The sequence below is a fragment of the Hordeum vulgare genome, chromosome 2H, assembly GCF_904849725.1.
Source record: "Hordeum vulgare subsp. vulgare chromosome 2H, MorexV3_pseudomolecules_assembly, whole genome shotgun sequence".
Lineage (NCBI taxonomy): Eukaryota > Viridiplantae > Streptophyta > Magnoliopsida > Poales > Poaceae > Hordeum > Hordeum vulgare.
The window spans coordinates 8100663-8122307 of record NC_058519.1 but is presented as its reverse complement, the minus strand read 5'-3'; the positions used below and the strand labels follow the sequence as shown (position 1 = coordinate 8122307).

The 21645-nt window shown below is 44.7% G+C and overlaps 1 protein-coding gene across 1 annotated transcript; it reads left to right on the top strand.

The window, feature by feature from the left end:
• Window positions 1-19450: 19450 nt before the first annotated feature.
• Window positions 19451-21411, top strand: LOC123429104 (tyrosine N-monooxygenase-like). The gene is made up of 2 exons (XM_045113169.1): window positions 19451-20503; window positions 20632-21411. Exons 1-2 carry the CDS (start codon window positions 19535-19537, stop codon window positions 21250-21252), a joined length of 1590 nt encoding a protein of 529 aa, XP_044969104.1. The 5' UTR covers window positions 19451-19534; the 3' UTR covers window positions 21253-21411.
• Window positions 21412-21645: the final 234 nt, after the last annotated feature.

Here is a 21645-nt window from a genome sequence, read left to right as displayed (position 1 = left end):
TCTATAGGTTCTATCTCAACAGGCGCAATCTCGTCTTTTACTTCATCGTATAAGGATTGAGGTATTGCACTAACACTAGCACCCAAGTCACTTAAACCATGATAACAATGATCTCCTATCTTAACAGAAACCACAGCCATGCCAACAACAGGCCTATGTTTGTCTCTAACGTGAGGTTTAGCAATTCTAGCAGCATCTTCACAAAAGTGAATATTATGTCCCTCAACTTCTTTAGACAGAAGATCTTTGATGATAGCAATGCTAGGTTCAAATCTAATTTGCTCAGGGGGTGTAGGTGTTCTAATATAGCCTCTACGTATGACAGTTGAAGCTTTGAATGATCCTTTATCCTAACAGGGAAAGGTGGTTTTTCAATGTAAGCACTCGGAACCAGAGGATCATTATAGGCAATGACTTTCTCTTCAACTGGAGTGAGTTTGACTACATTGACTTCTAAAGGAGGATGATATTTAAACCACTTCTCTTTGGGGAGATCAATATGAGCAGCAAATGATTCACACAGTGAAGCAACTATCTCACAGTCAAGTCCATACTTCGCGCTAAAGTCACAAAAAGTATTTGTCTCAACAAAGGATTTAACGCAATCAAACGTGAAATTCATACCTGACTCCTTACCTTCTTCAAGCTCCCAATCTTCAGAGTTGCGTTTAATTCTCTCCAATAAATTCCATTTGAAGTCAATATCTCTCTTCATAAAAGAACCGGTACAAGAAGTGTCAAGCATGGTGCGATCATCATGAGAAAGCCGAGCATAGAAGTTCTGAATGATAATTTCTCTCGAGAGCTCATGATTGGGGCATGAATATAGCATTGATTTAAGCCTCCCCAAGCTTGAGCGATGCTTTCTCTGTCACGAGGCCAAAAATTGTAAATATAATTTCGATCAAGATGTACTAAATGCATAAGATAAAACTTTTGATGAAATTCCAATTTCAACCGATTGTAGTCCCATGATCAAGTATCATCAGAGAGCCTATACCATGTCAACGCCTTATCCTTCAAAGATAAAGGAAATACCTTCTTCTTGACCTCATCCTTGGGCACACCTGCAAGCTTAAATAAACCACAAACTTCATCTACATAGATTAGATGCAAGTCTGGATGTGATGTTCCATCTCCTGTAAAAGGATTAGCCAGCAGTTTCTCAAGCATACCCGGAGGAAATTCAAAGCAAATATTTGCAGTAGGTGCAGCAGGTTGAGGAGCAACTCTTTGTGCTTCCGTTCGAGGTGAAGATACCCCGACAAGCCACTCAAAGGATTAGTATCCATAGTGACAAGTGACAAGAAATTTTAGCACACTATATGAATGTTTCCTTACCAAGTTCCACTTACCAAAGGCGCTTCACTCCCCGGCAACGATGCCAGAAAAGAGTCTTGATGACCTACAAGTATAGGGGATCAATCATAGTCCTTTCGATAAGTAAGAGTGTCGAACCCAATGAGGAGCAGAAGGATCTGACAAGTGGTTTTCAGCAAGGAAAAATCTGCAAGACTGAAATTGTCGGTAACAAGTAGTTGTGTGGTGAGCTGATTCGTAGCAAGCAACAAGTAACAAAAGTAGCAACGGTGCAGCAAGGTGGCCCAATACCTTTTGTAGCAAGGGACAAGCCTGGACAAAGTCTTATAGGAGGAAAAACGCTCCCGAGGACACAAGGGAATTTCTGTCATCCTAGTTTCATCATGTTCAAATGATTCGCGTTCGTTACTTTCATAGTTTGATATGTGGATGGACCGGCGCTTGGGTACTGCCCTTACTTGGACAAGCATCCCACTTATGATCTACCCCTCTCGCAAGCATCCGCAACTATGAAATAAGAATTAAGACAAAGTCTAACCATAGCATTAAACTAGTGGATCTAAATCAGCCCCTTACGAAGCAACGCATAAACTAGGGTTTAAGATTCTGTCACTCTAGCAACCCATCATCTACTTACTACTTCCCAATGCCTTCCTCTAGGCCCAAATAATGGTGAAGTGTTATGTAGTCGACGTTCACATAACACCACTAGAGGAAAAACAACATACAACATATCAAAATACCGAACGAATACCAAATTCACATGACTATTATTAGCATGCCTTATCCCATGTCCTCAGGAACAAAAGTAACTACTCACAAAGCATAATCATAATCATGATCAGAGGTGTAATGAGTAGCATCAAGGATCTGAACATAAACTCTTCCACCAAGTAATCCAACTAGCATCAACTACAAATAGTAATCAACACTACTAGCAACCTTACAAGTACAAATCGGAGTCGCGAGACGGAGATTGGTTACAAGAGATGAACTAGGGTTTGGAGATGAGATGGTGATGATGAAGATGTTGATGGCGACGAGTCCCCTCTGATGAGAGGAGTGTTGGTGATGATGATGGCGAAGATTTCCCCCTCCAGAAGGGACGTTTCCCCGGCAGGATCTTCCTGTCGGAGCTCTAGATTGGTTGTGCTCAAGTTTCGCCTCGTGGCGGCGGCGAAACCACGGAAAAGCTCCCTTCTGATTTTTTTCCTGGACGAAACCCTCCATATAGCAAAAGAGGGGGGCCAGTGGGCTAGTGGGCTGCCCAGAAGCCCCCATGGCACCGCCTGGGGGGTGGCCGCGCCGTGGAGGCTTGTGGGCACCCCCTGGTGCCCCTCCGGCACTTCTTCGGCCCAGTATTTTTTATAAATTGGGAACCGTTGATTTTCACGGCGTTTGGAGTTAGCAGAATAGGTATCTCAACTTTGCTCCACTTTCAGGCCAGAATTCCAGTTGCCGGTATTCTCCCTCTTCATGTAAGCCTTGCAAAATAAGAGAGAAAAGGCATAAGAATAGTACCGTGAAGTGAAATAACAACCAAAGAAGCGATAAATATCAACATGAAAACATGATGCAAAATGGACGTATCAGCTGCAGCCGCTGTTTTTATTGTGCCACGATCTTCCTCCCAGATCTATTGCTGCAACACCACTCGTTGTTTGCATCGATGGCCCATGCTTTAATTAAATACTACTGACCATGATTAGCGCCTAGAGTTGAGGAGACCACATATCTGGTAGTCGTCTGTATGATTAGCGCCTAGTGCAGCGGATTTTTGCCTTCTTTTTCCTTCCGCAGTAGTCGTGTGTATGAGTGTTTAAATTGTATACCATGCTGAATCTAATCACACTTGCACATCCATTGAACCCAAGATGCTTTTTTGCCGCCATATGAGGAGTTCATAAACGGATTGAACACGCAGCAAAGGATGTACATCCAGTTGATAGGACTGGGTGGACTTCTCAAGACACATAGCATCAAAATTAGACGTGTACTGTGCCTGGCCATCGCTAATTCATATGATGCAGAGAAGGATGCCTTTATCATCAATGGGAGACCACGTAGGTTCACACTAGAAGATGTAGCGCAAATAACAAGCATGCCCTGCGATGGGAAGAAGCACATCCCTTCAAATCTTGATGATAATATGGAGTTGTGGAAGAAACTTACTGACCGTAATGACACCAAAATAACTTTCAAAGGATTGCTATCCAAGATGAAAGGCGACAATACACCAAATTTTGTCAGGCCATTTGTCTTGTACACCATAGGCAAATATGTATGCCGGGCAAAAGAGGAGTATGTGCATAACAAATATATTGGGATTGTTAGAAACATTGAGACGATAAAGGGCATAAATCTTGGACAGCTAACGCTTGACTATCTTATGGATAGTGTGAAGAATTATGTAAATGGTGAGGCAATTCTCGAGGGGAATCTACCACTGTTGCAGGTAATTCGCAGTAGTACAATTATCAGTTACCTAACATACATTACATAATGTACGAGAATGTTTGTTAACTTCTTTTGTTGTCATGCAGACATGCTACTACGAGAAGTTCGGAGAGCACCAATTGGACTCTAGCATCTCGTATGAATCAAGGTTAAGGGCGTTGATCCAGAACTGGAGCGAGGAGAAGGCAAAAAGGGTTGACAATATAATCCAAAATAATTATCTCGGAGTTGGAGAGGTAAAAAGTTAGCACATTGCCTTTATTATGTAACATATATATTTTCTAAATGATACTAACGACACTAAACTGCAGTATGTTGAGGACCCGATGAGGCCTTCCACTCCAGCACAAGATGGTACGCTGGCCAAACCGAAGATTGGCACTCACGTAAATGAGTTACATCAGGCACAATTATACATTGTAACATTCCAACTAGTATCTAGTTATATAATTCTAAATGTTTCAAAGGCTCAGATTAAGGTACTCGCCAGACGTGTATTGAATGATTTGAAAGAAGTTGCCTCCCTTGTGCGGGAGGCCAGTGCAGAACAAGTCGATAGGATGTACACCCTTGAAAAGAAAATAGATGAGTGCCTTAGGCGTACATGTACAAATGGCAAGCTCACGGAGGACCTCATCAAAGAATTGAACGCAAGCATAGAATTATGAGATTAGTATATATAATTGGAAATTTACGTGTACAAGGTTTTTTCTAAATTGGTTTACTATGAAAACACCCCAGACTAACATGTATTTTTTTAAGAAAAAACGCGATGGAATATTTCCAGGAGTGGAGGACATACATCTTCCTGACCTCGGGGCACGTTCACACCCAATGGAGGCCTCTGTTGAGAATGCTGAGCAGGCTTCTGACCAAAGGAAACAAAAGGATGTCATGGAGGTCGCTGCTAAGCACCATTGTAAGTAGGGAATAAAAAATGATAACATGGAGCCCCACATGAAGAACCTTGATGAAGATTTTACCGTAAGCATGTTAACTTAATTATGAAACAATCATTGTCGTTTCAGAAATAACATGTGATATTCCACGTACAGGATGAATCAGTCGAAAGAATTGTTGTAAAAATGAAACACGATCTTGTTGGAATTATGTCCTAGAGGAAATGATAAATAAGTTATTATTATAATTCTTGTATCAAGATAATCGTTTATTATCCATGCTATAATTGTATTTAATGAAGACTTAGACACATGTGTGGATACATAGACAAAACACTGTCCCTAGCAAGCCTCTAGTTGGCTAGCCTGTTGATCAAGGATAGTCAAGGTCTTCTCACTATGTACAAGGTGTTGTTGCTTGATAACTGGATCACATCATTGGGTGAATCATGTGATGGACTAGACCCAAACTAATAGACGTAGCATGTTGATCGTGTCATTTTGTTGCTACTGTTTTCTACGTGTCAAGTATTTATTCCTATGACCATGAGATCATATAACTCACTGGCACCGGAGGAATGTTTTGTGTGTATCAAACGTCACAACGTAACTGGATGACTATAAAGATGCTCTACATGTATCTCCGAAGGTGTCCGTTGAGTTAGTATGGATCAAGACTGAGATTTGTCACTCCCTGTGACGGAGAGGTATCTCGGGGCCCACTCGGTAATACAACATCACACACAAGACTTGCAAGCAATGTGACTTAGTGTAAGTCATGGGATCTTGTATTATGGAACGAGTAAAGAGACTTGCCGACAAACGAGATTGAAATAGGTATGCGGATACTCACGATCGAATCTCGGGCAAGTAACATACCGAAGGACAAAGGGAATGACATACGGGATTATATGAATCCCTCACACTGAGGTTCAAATGATAAGATCTTCGTAGAATAGGTAGGATCCAATATGGGCATCCAGGTCCCTCTATTGGATATTGACCGAGGAGTCCCTCGAGTCATGTCTACATAGTTCTCGAACCCGCGGGGTCTGCACAATTGAAGTTCGGCGTTGTTTTATGCGTATTTGAGTTTTATGGTTGGTTAAGAATGTTGTTTGGAGTCCCGGATGAGATCACAGATGTCACGAGGGTTTCCGGAATGGTCCGGAGACGAAGCTTGATATATAGGATGACCTCATTTGATTACCGGAAAGTTTTCGGGATTACCGGAAATGTACCGGGAGTGACGAATGGGTTCCGGATGTTCACCGGGGGGCAGCCCACCTCGGGGAAGCCCATAGGCCTTAGGGGTGCAGCACCAGCCCTTAGTGGGATGGTGGGCAAGCCCAAGAAGGCCCCTGCGTAGGAGAGAAAGAAAATCAAAGAGAAAAGAAAAAAAGGGGGAAGTGGGAAAATAGAGATGGATTGGAGGAGGAATCCTCCTCCCCCCCCCCCCTTCGGCCGACCCCTTGGGGCTCCTTGAGCCTCAAGGCAAGGTCCCTCCGCTCCCTCCTATATATACTGAGGTATTAGGGCTGATTTGAGACAACTTTGCCACGGCAGCCCGACCACATACCTCCACGGTTTTTCCTCTAGATTGCGTTTCTGCGGAGCTCGGGCGGAGCCCTGCTGAGATAAGATCACCACCAACCTCCGGAGCGCCGTCACGCTGCCGGAGAACTCATCTACCTCTCAGTCTCTCTTGCTGTCTCAAGAAGGCCGAGATCATCGTTGAGCTGTACGTGTGCTGAACGCGGAGGTGCCGTCCGTTCGGCACTAGATCGGAGCGGATCGTGGGACGGATCGTGGGACGGTTCATGGGACGGTTCACGGGGCGGGTCGAGGGACGTGAGGACGTTCCACTACATCAACCACGTTTCTTAACGCTTCCTGCTGTGCGATCTACAAGGGTACGTAGATCGGAAATCCCCTCTCGTAGATGGACATCACCATGATAGGTCTTCATGCGCGTAGAATTTTTTTGTTTTCCATGCGACGTTCCCCAACAGTGGTATCAGAGCTAGGTTCATGCGTAGATGTCATCTCGAGTAGAACACATAAGTTTTTATGGGTGGTGATGTGCGATTTGCTGCCCGCCTTAGTCTTTTCTTGATTCCGCGGTATTGTTGGATCGAAGCGGTTCAAAACGACATTACTCATACGCTTACGAGAGACTGGTTTCATCGCTACGAGCAACCCCGTTGCTCAAAGATGACTGGCGAGTGTCGGTTTCTCCAACTTTAGTTGAGTTGGATTTGACCAAGGAGGTCCTTGGATGAGGTTAAATAGCAATTCATACATCTCCGTTGTGGTGTTTGCGTAAGAAAGATGCGATCCTACTAGATACCCATGGTCACCACGTAAAACATGCAACAACAATTAGAGGACGTCTAACTTGTTTTTGCACGGTATGCTTGTGATGTGATATGGACGACGATGTGATGTGATATATTGGCTGTATGAGATGATCATGTTGTAATAGTTAATATCGACTTGCACGACGACGGTACGGCAACCGGCAGAAGCCATAGGGTTGTCTTTAAACTAATGTTTGTGCTTGCAGATGCGTTTACTATATTGCTAGGATGTAGCTTTAGTAGTAATAGCATGAGTAGCACGACAACCCCGACTGTGCACCATTGCTACGGTTCGTCATTTCGAGACACCACATGATGATCGGGTGTGATAGACTAAACGTTCACATACAACGGGTGCAAAACAGTTGCACACGCGGAACACTCGGGTTAAGCTTGACGAGCCTAGCATGTGCAGACATGGCCTCGGAACACATGAGACCGAAAGGTCGATCATGAATCATATAGTTGATATGATTAGCATAGGGATGCTTACCACTGAAACTATCCTCAACTCACGTGATGATCGGACTTGAGCTAGTGGAACTGGATCATGAACCACTCAAAAGACTAGAGAGATGTACTTTTTGAGTGGGAATTTAGCAAGTAATTTGATTAGTTAAACTCTAATTATCTTGAACATAGTCTAAGTCCACTTTGAATATATTTGTGTTGTAGATCAATGGCTCACGCGACAGTCACCCTGAATTTTAATAAGTTCCTAGAGAAAGCTAAGTTGAAAGATGATGGAAGCCACTTTGTAGACTGGGCTCGTAATCTTAAGTTGCTCCGGCAAGCTGGGAAGAAGGATTATGTCCTTAATGCTGCGCTAGGAGATGAACCACCTGCCACGGATAACCAAGATGTTAAGAACGCTTGGTTAACACGTAAGGAGGACTACTCAGTAGTTGAATGTGCAGTCTTGTATGGCTTAGAGCTGGGACGTCAACGTCGCTTTGAGCATCATGGAGCATATGAGATGTTCCAGGAGTTAAAGTTTATCTTTCAGAAGATCGCCCGGATCAAGAGGTATGAGACCTCCGATAAATTCTATGCTTGCAAGATGGAGGAGAATTCGTCTGTCAATGAACATGTGCTCAAAATGTCTGGGTACTCAAACCGTCTAGCTAAACTGGGGATTGAACTCCCGCAAGAGGCTATCACTGACAGAATTCTTCAATCACTGCCGCCAAGCTATAAGGGCTTTTTGTTGAACTATAACATGCAAGGGATGAAAAAGTCACCCCACGAGTTATTCGCGATGCTGAAAGTCGCAGAGTCAGAACTCCGTAAAGAGCATCAAGTGTTGATGGTGAATAAGACCACTAGTTTCAAGAGAAACAACAAAGGAAAGAAGGGCAATTTGAAGAAGAGCGGCAAGCATGTTGCCAATCCGATGAAGAAACCCAAAGTTGGACCTAAGCCTGAAACGGAGTGCTATTATTGCAAGGGTATGGATCACTGGAAGCGCAACTGCCCCAAGTATCTGGCTGATAAGAAGGCGGCCAAAGAAAAATCAGGTATATTTGATATACATGTTATTGATGTGTACTAACCAGCTCTCGTAGTAGTGCCTGGGTATTCGATACCGGTTATGTTGCTCATATTTGCAACTCGAAACAGGAACTGCGGAATAAGCGAAGGCTGGCGAAGGATGAAGTGACGATGTGCGTGGGAAATGGTTCCAAGGTTGATGCAATCGCCGTCGCCATAGTTTCACTTCAGTTACCATCACGATTAGTTATGAACTTAAATAAATGTTATTTAGTGCCTGCGTTAAGCATGAACATTGTATCTGGATCTTGTTTATTGCGATACGGTTACTCGTTTAAGTCAGAGAATAATGGTTTTTCTATTTCTATGAGTAATATCTTTTATGGTCATGCACCCAATGTGAGAGGATTGTTCATATTGAATCTTGATAGTGATAATATACATATACATAACTTTGAGAGCAAAAGAGTTAGAGTTAACAATGATAGCGCCGTGTTTTTATGACACTGCCGCTTAGGTCATATTGGTGTAAAGCGCATGAAGAAACTCCATACCGATGGACTTTTGGAGTCACTTGACTTTGATTCACTTGACACGTGCGAACCATGCCTCATGGGCAAGATGACTAAGACTCCGTTCTCCAGAACAATGGAGCGTGCAAGTGACTTGTTGAAAATCATACATACCGATGTGTGTGGTCCGAAGAGTGTGGAGGCACGCGACGGATATCGTTATTTTCTCACCTTCACTGACGATTTGAGTAGATATGGTTATGTCTCCTTGATGAAGCACAAGTCTGAAACATTTGAAAAGTTCAAGCAATTTCAGAGCAAAGTTGAAAATCATCGTAACAAGAAGATCAAGTTCCTACGGTCTGATCGTGGGGGTGCATATCTTAGTTTCGAGTTTGGTGCTCACTTAAGACAATGTGGAATTGTTTCAGAGTTGACACCGCCTGGAACACCACAGCTTAATGGTGTGTCCAAACGTCATAATTTATTAGAGATGGTGCGATCTATGATGTCTCTTACCTATTTGTCGTTATCATTTTGGGGTTATACATTAGAAACAGCTACATTCACTTTAAATAGGGCACCATCAAAATCCGTTGAGACGACACCATACGAACTTTGGTATGGCAAAAGACCAAAGTTGTCGTTACTTAAAGTTTGGGGATGTGATAATTATGTCAAAAAGCTTCAGCCTAAAAAGCTGGAACCCAAAGCGGAAAAGTGCGTCTTCATAGGTTACCCAAAAGAGACAGTTGGGTATACCTTTTATCTCAAATCCGAGGGCAAAGTGTTTGTTGCTAAGAACGGGGCTTTTCTCGAGAAGGAGTTTCTCTTGAGAGAATTGAGTGGGAGGAAGATAGAACTTGATGAGGTTGTCGAACCTCTCATCCCTCTGGATGGTGGCGCAGGGCAAGGGGAAACCCATGTCGTTGCGATGCCGGTTGAGGAGTAAGTTAATGATGATGATCATGAAACTCCGGATCAAGTTCCTATCGGACCTCATAGGTCGACGAGATCGCGTACTGCTCCAGAGTGGTACGGTAATCCCGTCTTATCAATTATGTTGTTAGACAACAATGAGCCTGCAAATTATGAAAAAGCAATGATGGGTCCGGATTCCAACAAATGACTGGAGGCCATGAAGTCCGAGATAGGATCTATGTATGAAAACAAAGTGTGGACTTTGGAAGTACTACCTGAAGGCGGCAAGGCTATTTAGAACAAATAGATCTTTAAGAAGAAGACGGACGCTGACAGTAATGTGACCGTTTATAAAGCTCGACTTGTGGCAAAGGGTTTTTCACAAGTTCAAGGAGTTCACTACGATGAGACGTTCTCACCCGTAGTGATGCTTAAGTCCGTCAGAATCATGTTAGCAATAGCTGCATTTTTCGACTATGAAATCTGGCAGATGGATGTCAAAACGGCGTTCCTTAACGGTTTCCTTAAGGAAGAGTTGTATATGATGCAACCCTAAGGTTTTGTCGATCCTAAAAATGCTAACAAAGTGTGCAAGCTCCAGCGATCCATTTATGGACTAGTGCAAGCATCTCGGAGTTTGAATAAATGCTTTGATAAGGTGATCCAAGCATTTGAGTTTATACAAGTGGTTGGAGAATCTTGTATTTACAAGAAAGTGAGTGGGAGCTCTGTGGCCTTTCCAATATTATATGTGGATGACATATTGCTGATTGGAAACAACGTGGAGCTTTTGGAAAGCATAAAAGGTTACTTGAATAAAAGTTTCTCTATGAAGGACCTAGGAGAAGTTGCTTCTAGGCATTAAGATCTATATGGATAGATCCAAACGCGTGATAGGACTTTCACAAAGCACATACCTTGATAAAGTTTTGAAGAAGTTCAAAATGGATCAGTCCAAGAAAGGGTTCTTGCCAGTATTACAAGGTATAAAATTGAGTAAGACTCAGTGCCCAGCAACTGAGGAAGATAGAAAGACAATGAGTTCCGTCCCCTATGCTTCAACCATAGGTTCTATCATGTATGCAATGTTGTGCACTAGACCGGACGTTAGCCTGGCCATCAGTATGGCAGGCAGGTTCCAGAGTAATCCAGGAGTGGATCACTGGACGGCGGTCAAGAATATCCTGAAGTACCTGAAAAGGACTAAGGAGATGTTTCTCGTATATGGAGGTGACAAAGAGCTCGCCATAAAGGGTTACGTCGATGCAAGCTTTGACATAGATCTGGACGACTCTAAGTCGCAGACCGGATACGGATTTATTCTTAATGGGGTGCGGTAAGCTGGTGCAGTTCCAAGCAAAGCGTCGTAGCTGATTCTACATGTAAAGCGGAGTACATGGCTGCCTCGGAGGCAGCTAAGGAGGGTGTCTAGATGAAGCAGTTCATGACGGATCTTGGAGTGGTGCCGAGCGCACTGAATCCAATAACCCTGTTTTGTGACAACACGGGTGCCATTACCTTAGCAAAGGAACCACGGTTTCACAAGAAGACCAGACACATCAAACGACGCTTCAACCTCATCTGCGACTACATTGAGGAGGAGGACGTGAAAATATGCAAAGTGCATACGGATCTCAATGTGGTAGACCCGCTGACTAAACCTCATCCACGGGCAAAGCATGATCAACACCAGAACTGTATGGGTGTTAGATTTATTACAATGTAATTCGCATGGTGATGTGAGGGCTAGATTATTGACTCTAGTGCAAGTGGTAGACTGTTGGAATTATGCCCTAGAGGCAATGATAAATAAGTTATTATTATAATTCCTATATCAAGATAATCGTTTATTATCCATGCTATAATTGTATTGAATGAAGACTTAGATACCTGCGTGGATACATAGACAAAACACTCTCCCTAGCAAGCCTCTAGTTGGCTAGCCAGTTGATCAAGGATAGTTAGGGTCTTCTCGCTATGTACAAGGTGTTGTTGCTTGATAACTAGATCACATCATTGGGTGAATCATGTGATGGACTAGACCCAAACTAATAGACGTAGCATGTTGATCGTGTCATTTTGTTTCTACTGTTTTCTGCGTGTCAAGTATTTATTCCTATGACCATGAGATTATATAACTCACTGGCACCGGAGGAATGCTTTGTGTGTATCAAACGTCACAACGTAACTGGGTGACTATAAAGATGCTCTACAGGTATCTCCGAAGGTGTCCATTGAGTTAGTATGGATCAAGACTGGGATTTGTCACTCCGTGTGACGGAGAGGTATCTCGGGGCCCACTCGGTAATACAACATCACACACAAGCCTTACAAGCAATTTGACTTAGTGTAAGTCACGGGATCTTGTATTACGGAACGAGTAAAGAGACTTGCCGATAAACGAGACTGAAATAGGTATGCGGATACTGACGATCAAATCTCGGGCAAGTAACATACCGAAGGACAAAGGGAATGACATACGGGATTATATGAATCCCTGGCACTGAGGTTCAAACGATAAGATCTTCGTAGAATATGTAGGATCCATTATGGGCATCCAGGTCCCGCTATTGGATATTGACCGAGGAGTCCCTCGAGTCATGTCTACATAGTTCTCGAACCCGCAGGGTCTGCACACTTAAGGTTCGACGTTGTTTTATCCGTATTTGAGTTATATGGTTGGTTACTGAATGTTGTTCGGAGTCCCGGATGAGATCACGGACGTCACGAGGGTTTTTGAAATGGTCCAGAGACGAAGATTGATATATAGGATGACCTCATTTGATTACGGGAAAGTTTTCGGCATTACCGGGAATGTACCGGGAGTGACGAATGGGTTCCGGATGTTCACCGGGGGGGCAGCCCACCCCGGGGAAGCCCATAGGCCTTAGGGGTGCCGCACCAGCCCTTAGTGGGCTGGTGGGCAAGCCCAAGAAGGCCCCTGCGCAGGAGAGAAAGAAAATCAAAGAGGAAAAAGGGGGAAGTGGGAAAATATAGAAGGACTCCACCTTCCAATCCTAGTTGGACTAGGATTGGAGGAGGAATCCTCCTCCCCCCTTCGGCCGACCCCTTGGGGCTCCTTGAGCCAGGCAAGGTCCCTTCCCTCCCTCCTATATATATTGAGGTATTAGGGCTGATTTGAGACAACTTTACCACGGCAGCCGACCACATTCCTCCACGGTTTTTCCTCTAGATCGCGTTTCTGCGGAGCTCGGGCGGAGCCCTGTTGAGATAAGATCACCACCAACCTCTGGAGCACCGTCATGCTGCCGGAGAACTCATATACCTCTCCGTCTCTCTTGCTGGATCAAGAAGGCCGAGATCATCATCGAGCTGTACGTGTGCTGAACATGGAGGTGCCGTCCGTTCGGCACTAGATCGGACCGGATCGTGGGACGGATCGTGGGACGGTTCGTGGGGCGGATCGAGGGAAGTGAGGACGTTCCACTACATCAACCGCGTTTCTTAACGCTTCCTGCTGTGTGATCTACAAGGGTACATAGATTGGAAATCCCCTCTCGTAGATGGACATCACCATGATAGGTCTTCGTGCGCGTAGGAATTTTTTTGTTTCCCATGCGACGTTCCCCAACAGATCTCAATGATATTCATAAGCTTTTGAAAGAGGCGGATAATATCGAGGGTGCTCTTAGTTTGGAATGGCAAATGCATTCCAGAGCCACGATAAGCCTTGAAACTTTCCAGGTGATGCACATTTTACCTATAACTGAGCAAGAATCTGCTAAAGGATAACACGCGGTTTATTTCGTATGACAGAATCCGTTCAACAGACGTAGTAAGCACCACTCTGTGAAGGCTACGGGATCGCGAGAGCCTAAAAAGCCCGTGCATTCACAGATGAGGACAACCATGATGAATCCTTTCAAAAGCAGCAAGAAGTAAGTGTGGTTGAATCGACACCACCAAATCCTGGGGGCGAAAAAAAGGATGGCATTGCAATTATTTAAGAATGACAAGTATGTTTCGTACTCTACTGAGAATAAAAAAGGAAAAAACAAGACTCCATCAGAGTCTACAAATGATTCCGAGGACAAAAACAATAAAAAGAGGAAAATCGGCTCTAGCAACTTAAAAAACAGGTCAGAAGTTCCTGAAACCCAGAGGGAGTAGCTAGACGTGGTTTGACAGGATTTCGTGGCATCACTGATCAAGACTGCAAATCGTGAAATGGTCTTAGTTGATGACATTGTCGTGCTAACGAAGCATTTGCAATGCATCACCCAAAAAGATGAATCAACTTCCGTCCCATGGTTGGGTGACGAAGTAAGATATTTCACAAATTAGTTTATGAAGTTTCATTTTTGTACAATACAATTAACTTGATTATTGTTTTAGGTGGTTGATGATGCGATCCAGATTATGCGTCATGATGAACCAATTGGCACAAGGGACGGCCAATTGGTTTACATTGAGAGGGTGGCCGGCGTCGCTAAGCTCGAAAGAGATGGTAGAATAGAGAAGTGCTACGAGGACGCTTTGGCAGGCATTCCTGGAACAACACAAGGCACCAGCTACCTGAAACATGATATGGTATTTTAACCAGATGTAGAATAGATCTTTTTTATTACTATACACGTTGATCTAATTATCAGTGCACTCCAGGTTTTCCTACCTACTCGCGGTTTAAATGTCCACTGGTTCCTTGTGGTTGTAAACCCCATAAGGAAGGAGATTCAGGTTCTTGATTCACTTTTCTACTGTATGGTACCCAGGGAAGTAAATAACGTGATGAGAATTTTAACATATTTAATTATAACAAATGATTTAACATCGTATGAAAGTATTAGTCGTAGGCAACTTCTCATCCCATTGGGCTTGCAGGTACGTGGGATGAAAGCATATCTAAGAGCAGCGATATGAATCAATGGGATAGAAAGCAATTTTTGGAATATTATAGTGCCAAAAGGCGATGAGAGGTCAGTCAACAATATTAATTTTTGTTTTGTTTTAGATTGTTAATATCAGAAATGCTGATCTAACAAAATAAAATGTTGCAGTGCACTGTACATGCTGAAGAACATCGAATTATTTACGGGAGAAAAACTAAGGATGCAATATGACCAAGTACGTAGAGTAACACCTAAAATTGTGTCATTTGCTGAAACTTATGGAACGATACTAACATATCCTCGCATGCAGGCCTACATCGACAAGTTCAGAAGAGAGCTACCTGTTGTGCTTGTCAATTCACCCTACAACAAAAGGAAATACAAGAAAAGGTTCAAGCAGTAGCATGCTAGGCTATCAGATGCAGCTGCGGTTGAAGATGACGAAGATTCAAGGAGTTAGTCCAGCGGTGTGGTTCATTCTTACATGTGGAGTGTACACTTGGCCATAAAGCGATAGAGTAGGGTGTTGGGTTTTAGTCCCGAAGAAGGTTTCTGAGCCGCGTTCTTAGTCCATTGCGGATGAGTCAAGTTGTAAAACTTCAATAATATTGGTTACAATACTTTGCTTGAAATAAATATCTCCTTTCTGTTCATTGTATTTCTCTTGACAATAAAGTATTTTTGGAGTTTTACCCCTATTTCCTTTTGATCCGAGATCAGGTCACGAGGAACATTCTCTACGAGGTATATGTGTGCATGGGCTCTACCCATTGATTCCCAAATTTAGAAGCTTCAATAAACAAGTTTGTCGTGACATCAAACTTTCTTCAGAATAGTGGCATGCAAGATTAGGACATCCATCTTTTATTATTGTTCAAGAAGTGCTAGGAATAATCAGCTCACATGTGTTGGTGATCATAATCTTGAAACTATATATGATTCTTGTTAACAGTTCGCAAAAAACGCTTGTTACGGGATGGCGAGAGCCACGGTAGAACAGAACCTACATCGCGGAACCGTAAAATAGAATATTTGTGATGTGGGTTCTGTTCTACCGCGGCCCTTGCCAACCCACAAACTGTAAAATGTGACATCAATTCGGCTGATTTGCAGCAAATTTAAAAAATCAAACATAATTTGCGCACAAATTAAGCCATAGTTTTCGATCAAGCCACTAAAGGACGTCATTCAAGAGGCACAACTTTCCATGCCTCGGTAAAGATTTGATTATCCAATGAAGTTTAGTTTTTGGATCTTCACCTTTCTTTTGCTAGTTCTTGGTCGAACGCCACCTTGTCTTCCTCACCATAATGACGCACGCCACCATCCAAGTCACTATAACCATAATAACCGATTGGTGCTTGCTCGATGTCGATGGTGTTGTCAGCCAACAAGTTCACAAACTCGACAGTCGCATTGTGCAAGTCGTCCCTACAATTATGACTTATAATTGAACAACAAACGTAAATGATGTATAAAGGGACAAGTTAAAAAAGTTTCATACCTTTTGCCCATTTCGTAGAACAAGTTGGACGCGGTAGTAGCATAGTTGTCCACGGGCATCCTCGGTGTTGCTCTGGCCGGCATAACCGGACGAGGTGTTGGCAGGGTTGCACTCAAGCTCACTTTCTTGCCTGTGATACTAGAGACCTTGCCTTACCGGGCAGGCGCAGGCCTCCCCAGAATCACAAACAGCAGCGGATTCGCGTGCCTGCCCTGTAGAGGCTGCAGATATGGCGCCCTCGACGACGACACTGCCATGTCGCTTGCGGGGTGGCACGGACGAGGTTTGAACGACTTGGGGTGCAACATGGCCGGCGACGAGATCTGGCGGAGAGTTTTGCACGTCGCTGAGAGCATGAGGGAATTCGGGTGGACGGAGGGAGGGGCGGGAGGATCCTCGCCGGCGCGGAGGGGCCGCGGCAAGATCCTATTCCGACACTCCCAGCCGGCCCCTCCCCGTCGGCGATCTTGTCACGGCCCCTCCCCGCCGGCGAGGATCTTGCCAACACCTTGCCGCGGCGAAAACCTAGCGAATGGGATAAAAATCAAACCGAAAATACCCCTGAAATTGATACCAAAAATGCCCTCGAAATATTTAAGAGGGAAACCGCTGACAGTTCAAAATATATCTTCTCCCGAAGATGCCCCTCGGGGTCAGATATAATACACCTGAAGTCTATATATTGCATCGGATCTGGGCCGTCGAATTCGCTCCGACGGACGGTCCATATCGACTGGATGCACTGTAAAATGACTTAAAATTTATTGGCATATGCCCATTAGAAGCCACGCCACCTGGTCCGACCGCCCACCCAAAACCAAACCTGACCTAGGAAGCTGTCTTCTTCACTAGTGGCAATACTTCTTTCCTATGGAATACACTTTTTTTTGTGCCATTATTTGGTTTGACAACGTTTTTTCAGAAAAAATGCTAACTCGGCTATTGTAGAGTCGAGAGCAGAAAATCCAGTCTCAAACCTTTAGTTATGTGATGTTCACTCAAGAAGATGGGGGTCAGAATGATCGACGGTACTATTATCGGAGAAAGGGTAATTGGATTCCGATTGTTTGCCCATAAATCACGTATCACACGAGCTATGCATGCATGTGAATTAGCCAGCAATATGCATGTGCAATAACTAGTCAACATCTCCGGAATGCTCATGGAAGCACAGTACTGAGGCTGGTGCTCGTGTGGAAGAGAATGGATCCGGACACTGGTGCATCGCGCGCTACCTGAGGCTGGTGCTCGTGTGTGGGGTGTGGATCCGGACAGTGAACGTACGGGTCGACGGAGACACCCACAGAAACTGGCGTCAGTACCACATTTTGGCATGGCCAAGAGACGGCGACCAGGAGCTGTTGCCTAGGTTGTCTCCCATGAATAACACATTTTAGTGATGGTACTTACCCAGGAGTTTACTTTTGTCGGGTTCTGCTAGCCCGTGTTCTTCTTAATTCCTCTAGTCCCTAACCTTAGTTCGAAGTTATGATGTTTATATTGGATCGAAGTAAATAACATTTAGAGCATCTACGGCTGGATACAAGTATACAACAAATTCGAACCCGCAAATGTCGGTATACGCGCCGAGACAGTTCCGGTCAGACTTTAAATTGACATTTCCACAACCAAATAGCTCAATTATGAATACTCAAATTCATACAATTACATGATAAGTAGGACATGGGACAGATACCGGTTCACGGGACTCTGATGCACCACCATCTCCCATGCCCTATTCTTCTTTGACGGAGTCGTCGCCTACACATTGCTGGTCAAAGTGAGGTTGATTTTCGATCTATCGTGGTCGCAGGCCGAAACGTCCAGTATAACGTTGTTGCGGTGCCCGGGATTGCCGGACACCTGTATCGGCACTGGAGAGTGTGACTCCGCCTCGCCGATGTCCGCCGGGAAGGCTGCCGTGGCGTCCCGCTCCCTCTACCTCACACGATGGGCACACATCGCCATATTAGTCTCAGATGAGGACAGGCCACGGAAGGCCTCGTCGTCGGCATGCCAATGAACGGGCTACACCTCTATGGTATTCGGACACCTAAGAGAGTGCACTGCCTCAGGCGAGGCAACGGTAACGCAACCTCGCGCTCGATCCAAGCGCCATTTGGGCTGACACTACGGATTCCCGCCAGATCAAGTCTGACTGTTTGTCGGGCGTTCTCCTTGCGGGCGTGGTGGAGCCTAATGTGTGCGGCCATCTCCTCGTCCTGCCCGGCTGGGATGAAGTCCTAGTTCGCAGATCTGGTGATGGAGGACTCAGATCCGCCGTCCGACATGTCGGAGAAGGCCGGAGATCCCCGAAAGTGAGCTTGAGACAGAGGCAAGGGGATAAGAGTGGAATTGAGTGGCTATGGTTTGGTTCGGCAAACGGATGGAGCCAAATATATATGGAGTCGGGATGGACCAGCATGGTCCGGATCCAACATAGCGGACACACCCGAACGCGTCCAGGTCTCCTTATATCCGTCCTACATGTAAATTGGATAAGGCAGCCTCCGGTTAGCCCGGGTGTTTAGAGCGGGTACGGAGATTTTGGCTGGCCCGCTTTTCCTTTACTGATCAGTCATCCAGGCATCTGTCCGGGTATTTGAGACGGATATGACGCGCCCGGCTGTACATGCTCTTACTTCTGACGTTAAAACTTTGTAATAATAAATGGTTGTGTGCATCAATCGATACAAAAGAAATTTTAAATCTTTGTATGCCTGTGACACTCTGGAATGGGATGGATTTCCATAAAACTCTCATGGTTCCTTCTCACCATAGGCTAGCGAAATCCGAATGGAGGAAAGACTCCATGTGAGCAAGCTCAGCAAAGTCCTTCTCTTACTATGCCGATTGGAAGAGCTTTTGGTGATGATCAAGTGAAGAACTTCTCGAACTGAGTGGCCAACATTCACTTAATTTGCTCTCTATCCATTTGTCTAAACAAAAGTAAGTGGAGTCTAATTTGCTCTCTAAATTGTATGATGAGTATGTGGCCACGTGGGGCAATGAAAGAAGTCACTAACTGGTTAAATAATTATTATGTACGCCAAGGATGCTAGCTCCCCTGCTTGTCCTATAAATACCAGCAGAACTAACTAGCATAGATGCACGAAGCAAGAAGAGTGTCTTCAAACACAACATCTGTCCATCACCGATCAGTTCCACAAATTGCCTTCTATCCTACTTCATATATAACATCCCAACCAGCTTATGCAATATGACTCTTGGTACTCTGGTTATCATGGCCACCATGCTGGTGTATTTTCTCTTGAAAATTACAAGAGTGCTATTGTCCCAGAAGCAAGGGGGGCGGCCAGGCAGGCTGCCTCCGGGGCCTGCGGCGCTGCCCATCATCGGTAACCTGCATCAGGTGATTCTGAACAAGCCGGCGGTATTCCGATGGATCCATGGCATGCTCAAGGAGATGAACACCGACATCATGTGCCTCCGTCTCGGAGCTACTCATGTCATTGTTGTGGCATGCCCACAGATGGCCTCTGAGGTACTACGCAAAAATGATGAAGTTTTTGCCTCCCGTCCCACCACCTTCGCCTCCGGCATATTCAGCTTCGGGTACAAGGGCTCCATCTTCTCACCACACGGAGACCACTGGAAGAAGATGAGGCGCGTCCTCACTGCTGAGATCCTCACCTCGTCCATGGAGCGAAAGCTCCACCACCTCCGGAAAGAGGAGTACGACCACCTCGTGAGGTACATTAATAAAACTCATTGCAGCGACATGGCATGTCCAAACAACATTGTCAACATCCGTCATGTAACCCAACACTTCGTTGGTAACATGATAAGAAGGCTTGTGTTCGGTAAAAGATACTTCAATGACCTACCAGCTTCATCCAGTAGTGGGCCTGGACATGATGAGGTGGCACATGTTGCCGCTCTCTTCATGGCCCTAAACCATCTCTACAGCTTTTGCGTGTCCGACTACTTCCCAGCCCTCATAGGCCTCGACCTGGATGGCCACGAAAAGGTTTCCAAGGATGCCATGCAAACAATCAACCGGTTGCATGATACAATTATAGAGGAGCGGATCCGCGAAAGGTCGTCTACACTTGAGAAATGTGATGAAAAGAAAGAGGCCGGAGACTTTCTGGATGTCCTGGTTCATCTTAAAGATGCAGAGGGACAACCATTGTTGTCCCTACAAGACATTAGAGCACAAACAGCGGTTAGTATGTCGTCTTAACCTCAATAAAAATTTCATTCATTGTTCTTCGATCCATATTATACATGTATTAAGTTTTTTCTCTTGCGTTATACTGATTACTATATTTGTTCTCACATCTATGGGTGTAGGAAATGATGTTTGCAGCAGTCGATAACCCATCTAATGCGGTTGAGTGGGCACTCGCTGAGATGTTGAACGCGCCAGAGATCATGCAAAAAGCGACTGAGGAACTCGACGCTGTTGTTGGTAAAGATAAACTAGTCGAAGAGTCTGACATTCCTCGGCTAAACTATCTCAAATCGTGCATCCGGGAGGCCTTTCGCATACACCCATACCATGCTCTTAATGTACCCCATGTCGCCATGGCGGACACAACTGTTGCTGGCTACACCATCCCCAAAGATAGCCACATGCTTATAAGCCGGCTTGGGCTTGGCCGCAATCCCAAGATCTGGACTGAACCACTGGAGTTTCAGCCTGAGAGGCATTTGAACACCGGGAATGTACTTCTCACTGATCCAGGCCTACGTTTCATTTCATTTAGCAGTGGGAGGAGGGGTTGTCCTGGAATTTCACTTGGTACGTCTATCACGATGATGTTGTTCGCAAGGATGTTGCAGGGATTCACTTGGACAAAGCTTCCCGGCGTTAAGAGTATCAGTCTCCAAGAAGGCAATGCCGGCCTTGCACTAGCTGAACCACTTGTTCTGCAAGCTACACCACGGTTGGCTGCACATCTCTATATGTGATCAAATTAAATAGAGTTACTTTGCATTTTCTCATTTATCGGTCGACAAAATGTATCTGGAACTAGTGCGTGTTCCATGTTGCTGGCGCTGCGTTCGGTTTTCTTGTAATGTTAGGACACTGCATGTGTGTACGAACAAAGAAACTATCAATGATTGTAACCCTGAAGTAATGTGTGTACTTATAATTATATAAAATAAAACCTCCTATTTTCCATTATGGTGTACCATGCAAATAATCCCGGGAATTGCACAAAACTTGTATGTTTACGTTGTATACATATGCCTGGCTGTACAATTGTGTGCCCAGCTTTGACCCCGTCTTACCATCATGTCGTTCATGCATTAATATGTTCTGTATCGCCAACTTGTTGTTCTATGAACTACTCCCTCCGT

Excerpts from the sequence above, each read along its gene's own strand:
- LOC123429104 (XM_045113169.1), top strand. The coding sequence starts at position 19,535 with ATGACTCTTGGTACTCTGGTTATCATGGCCACCATGCTGGTGTATTTT. Across the intron at positions 20,504-20,631 it reads ACATTAGAGCACAAACAGCG|GAAATGATGTTTGCAGCAGT; the intron begins GTTAGTATGTCG and ends CTATGGGTGTAG.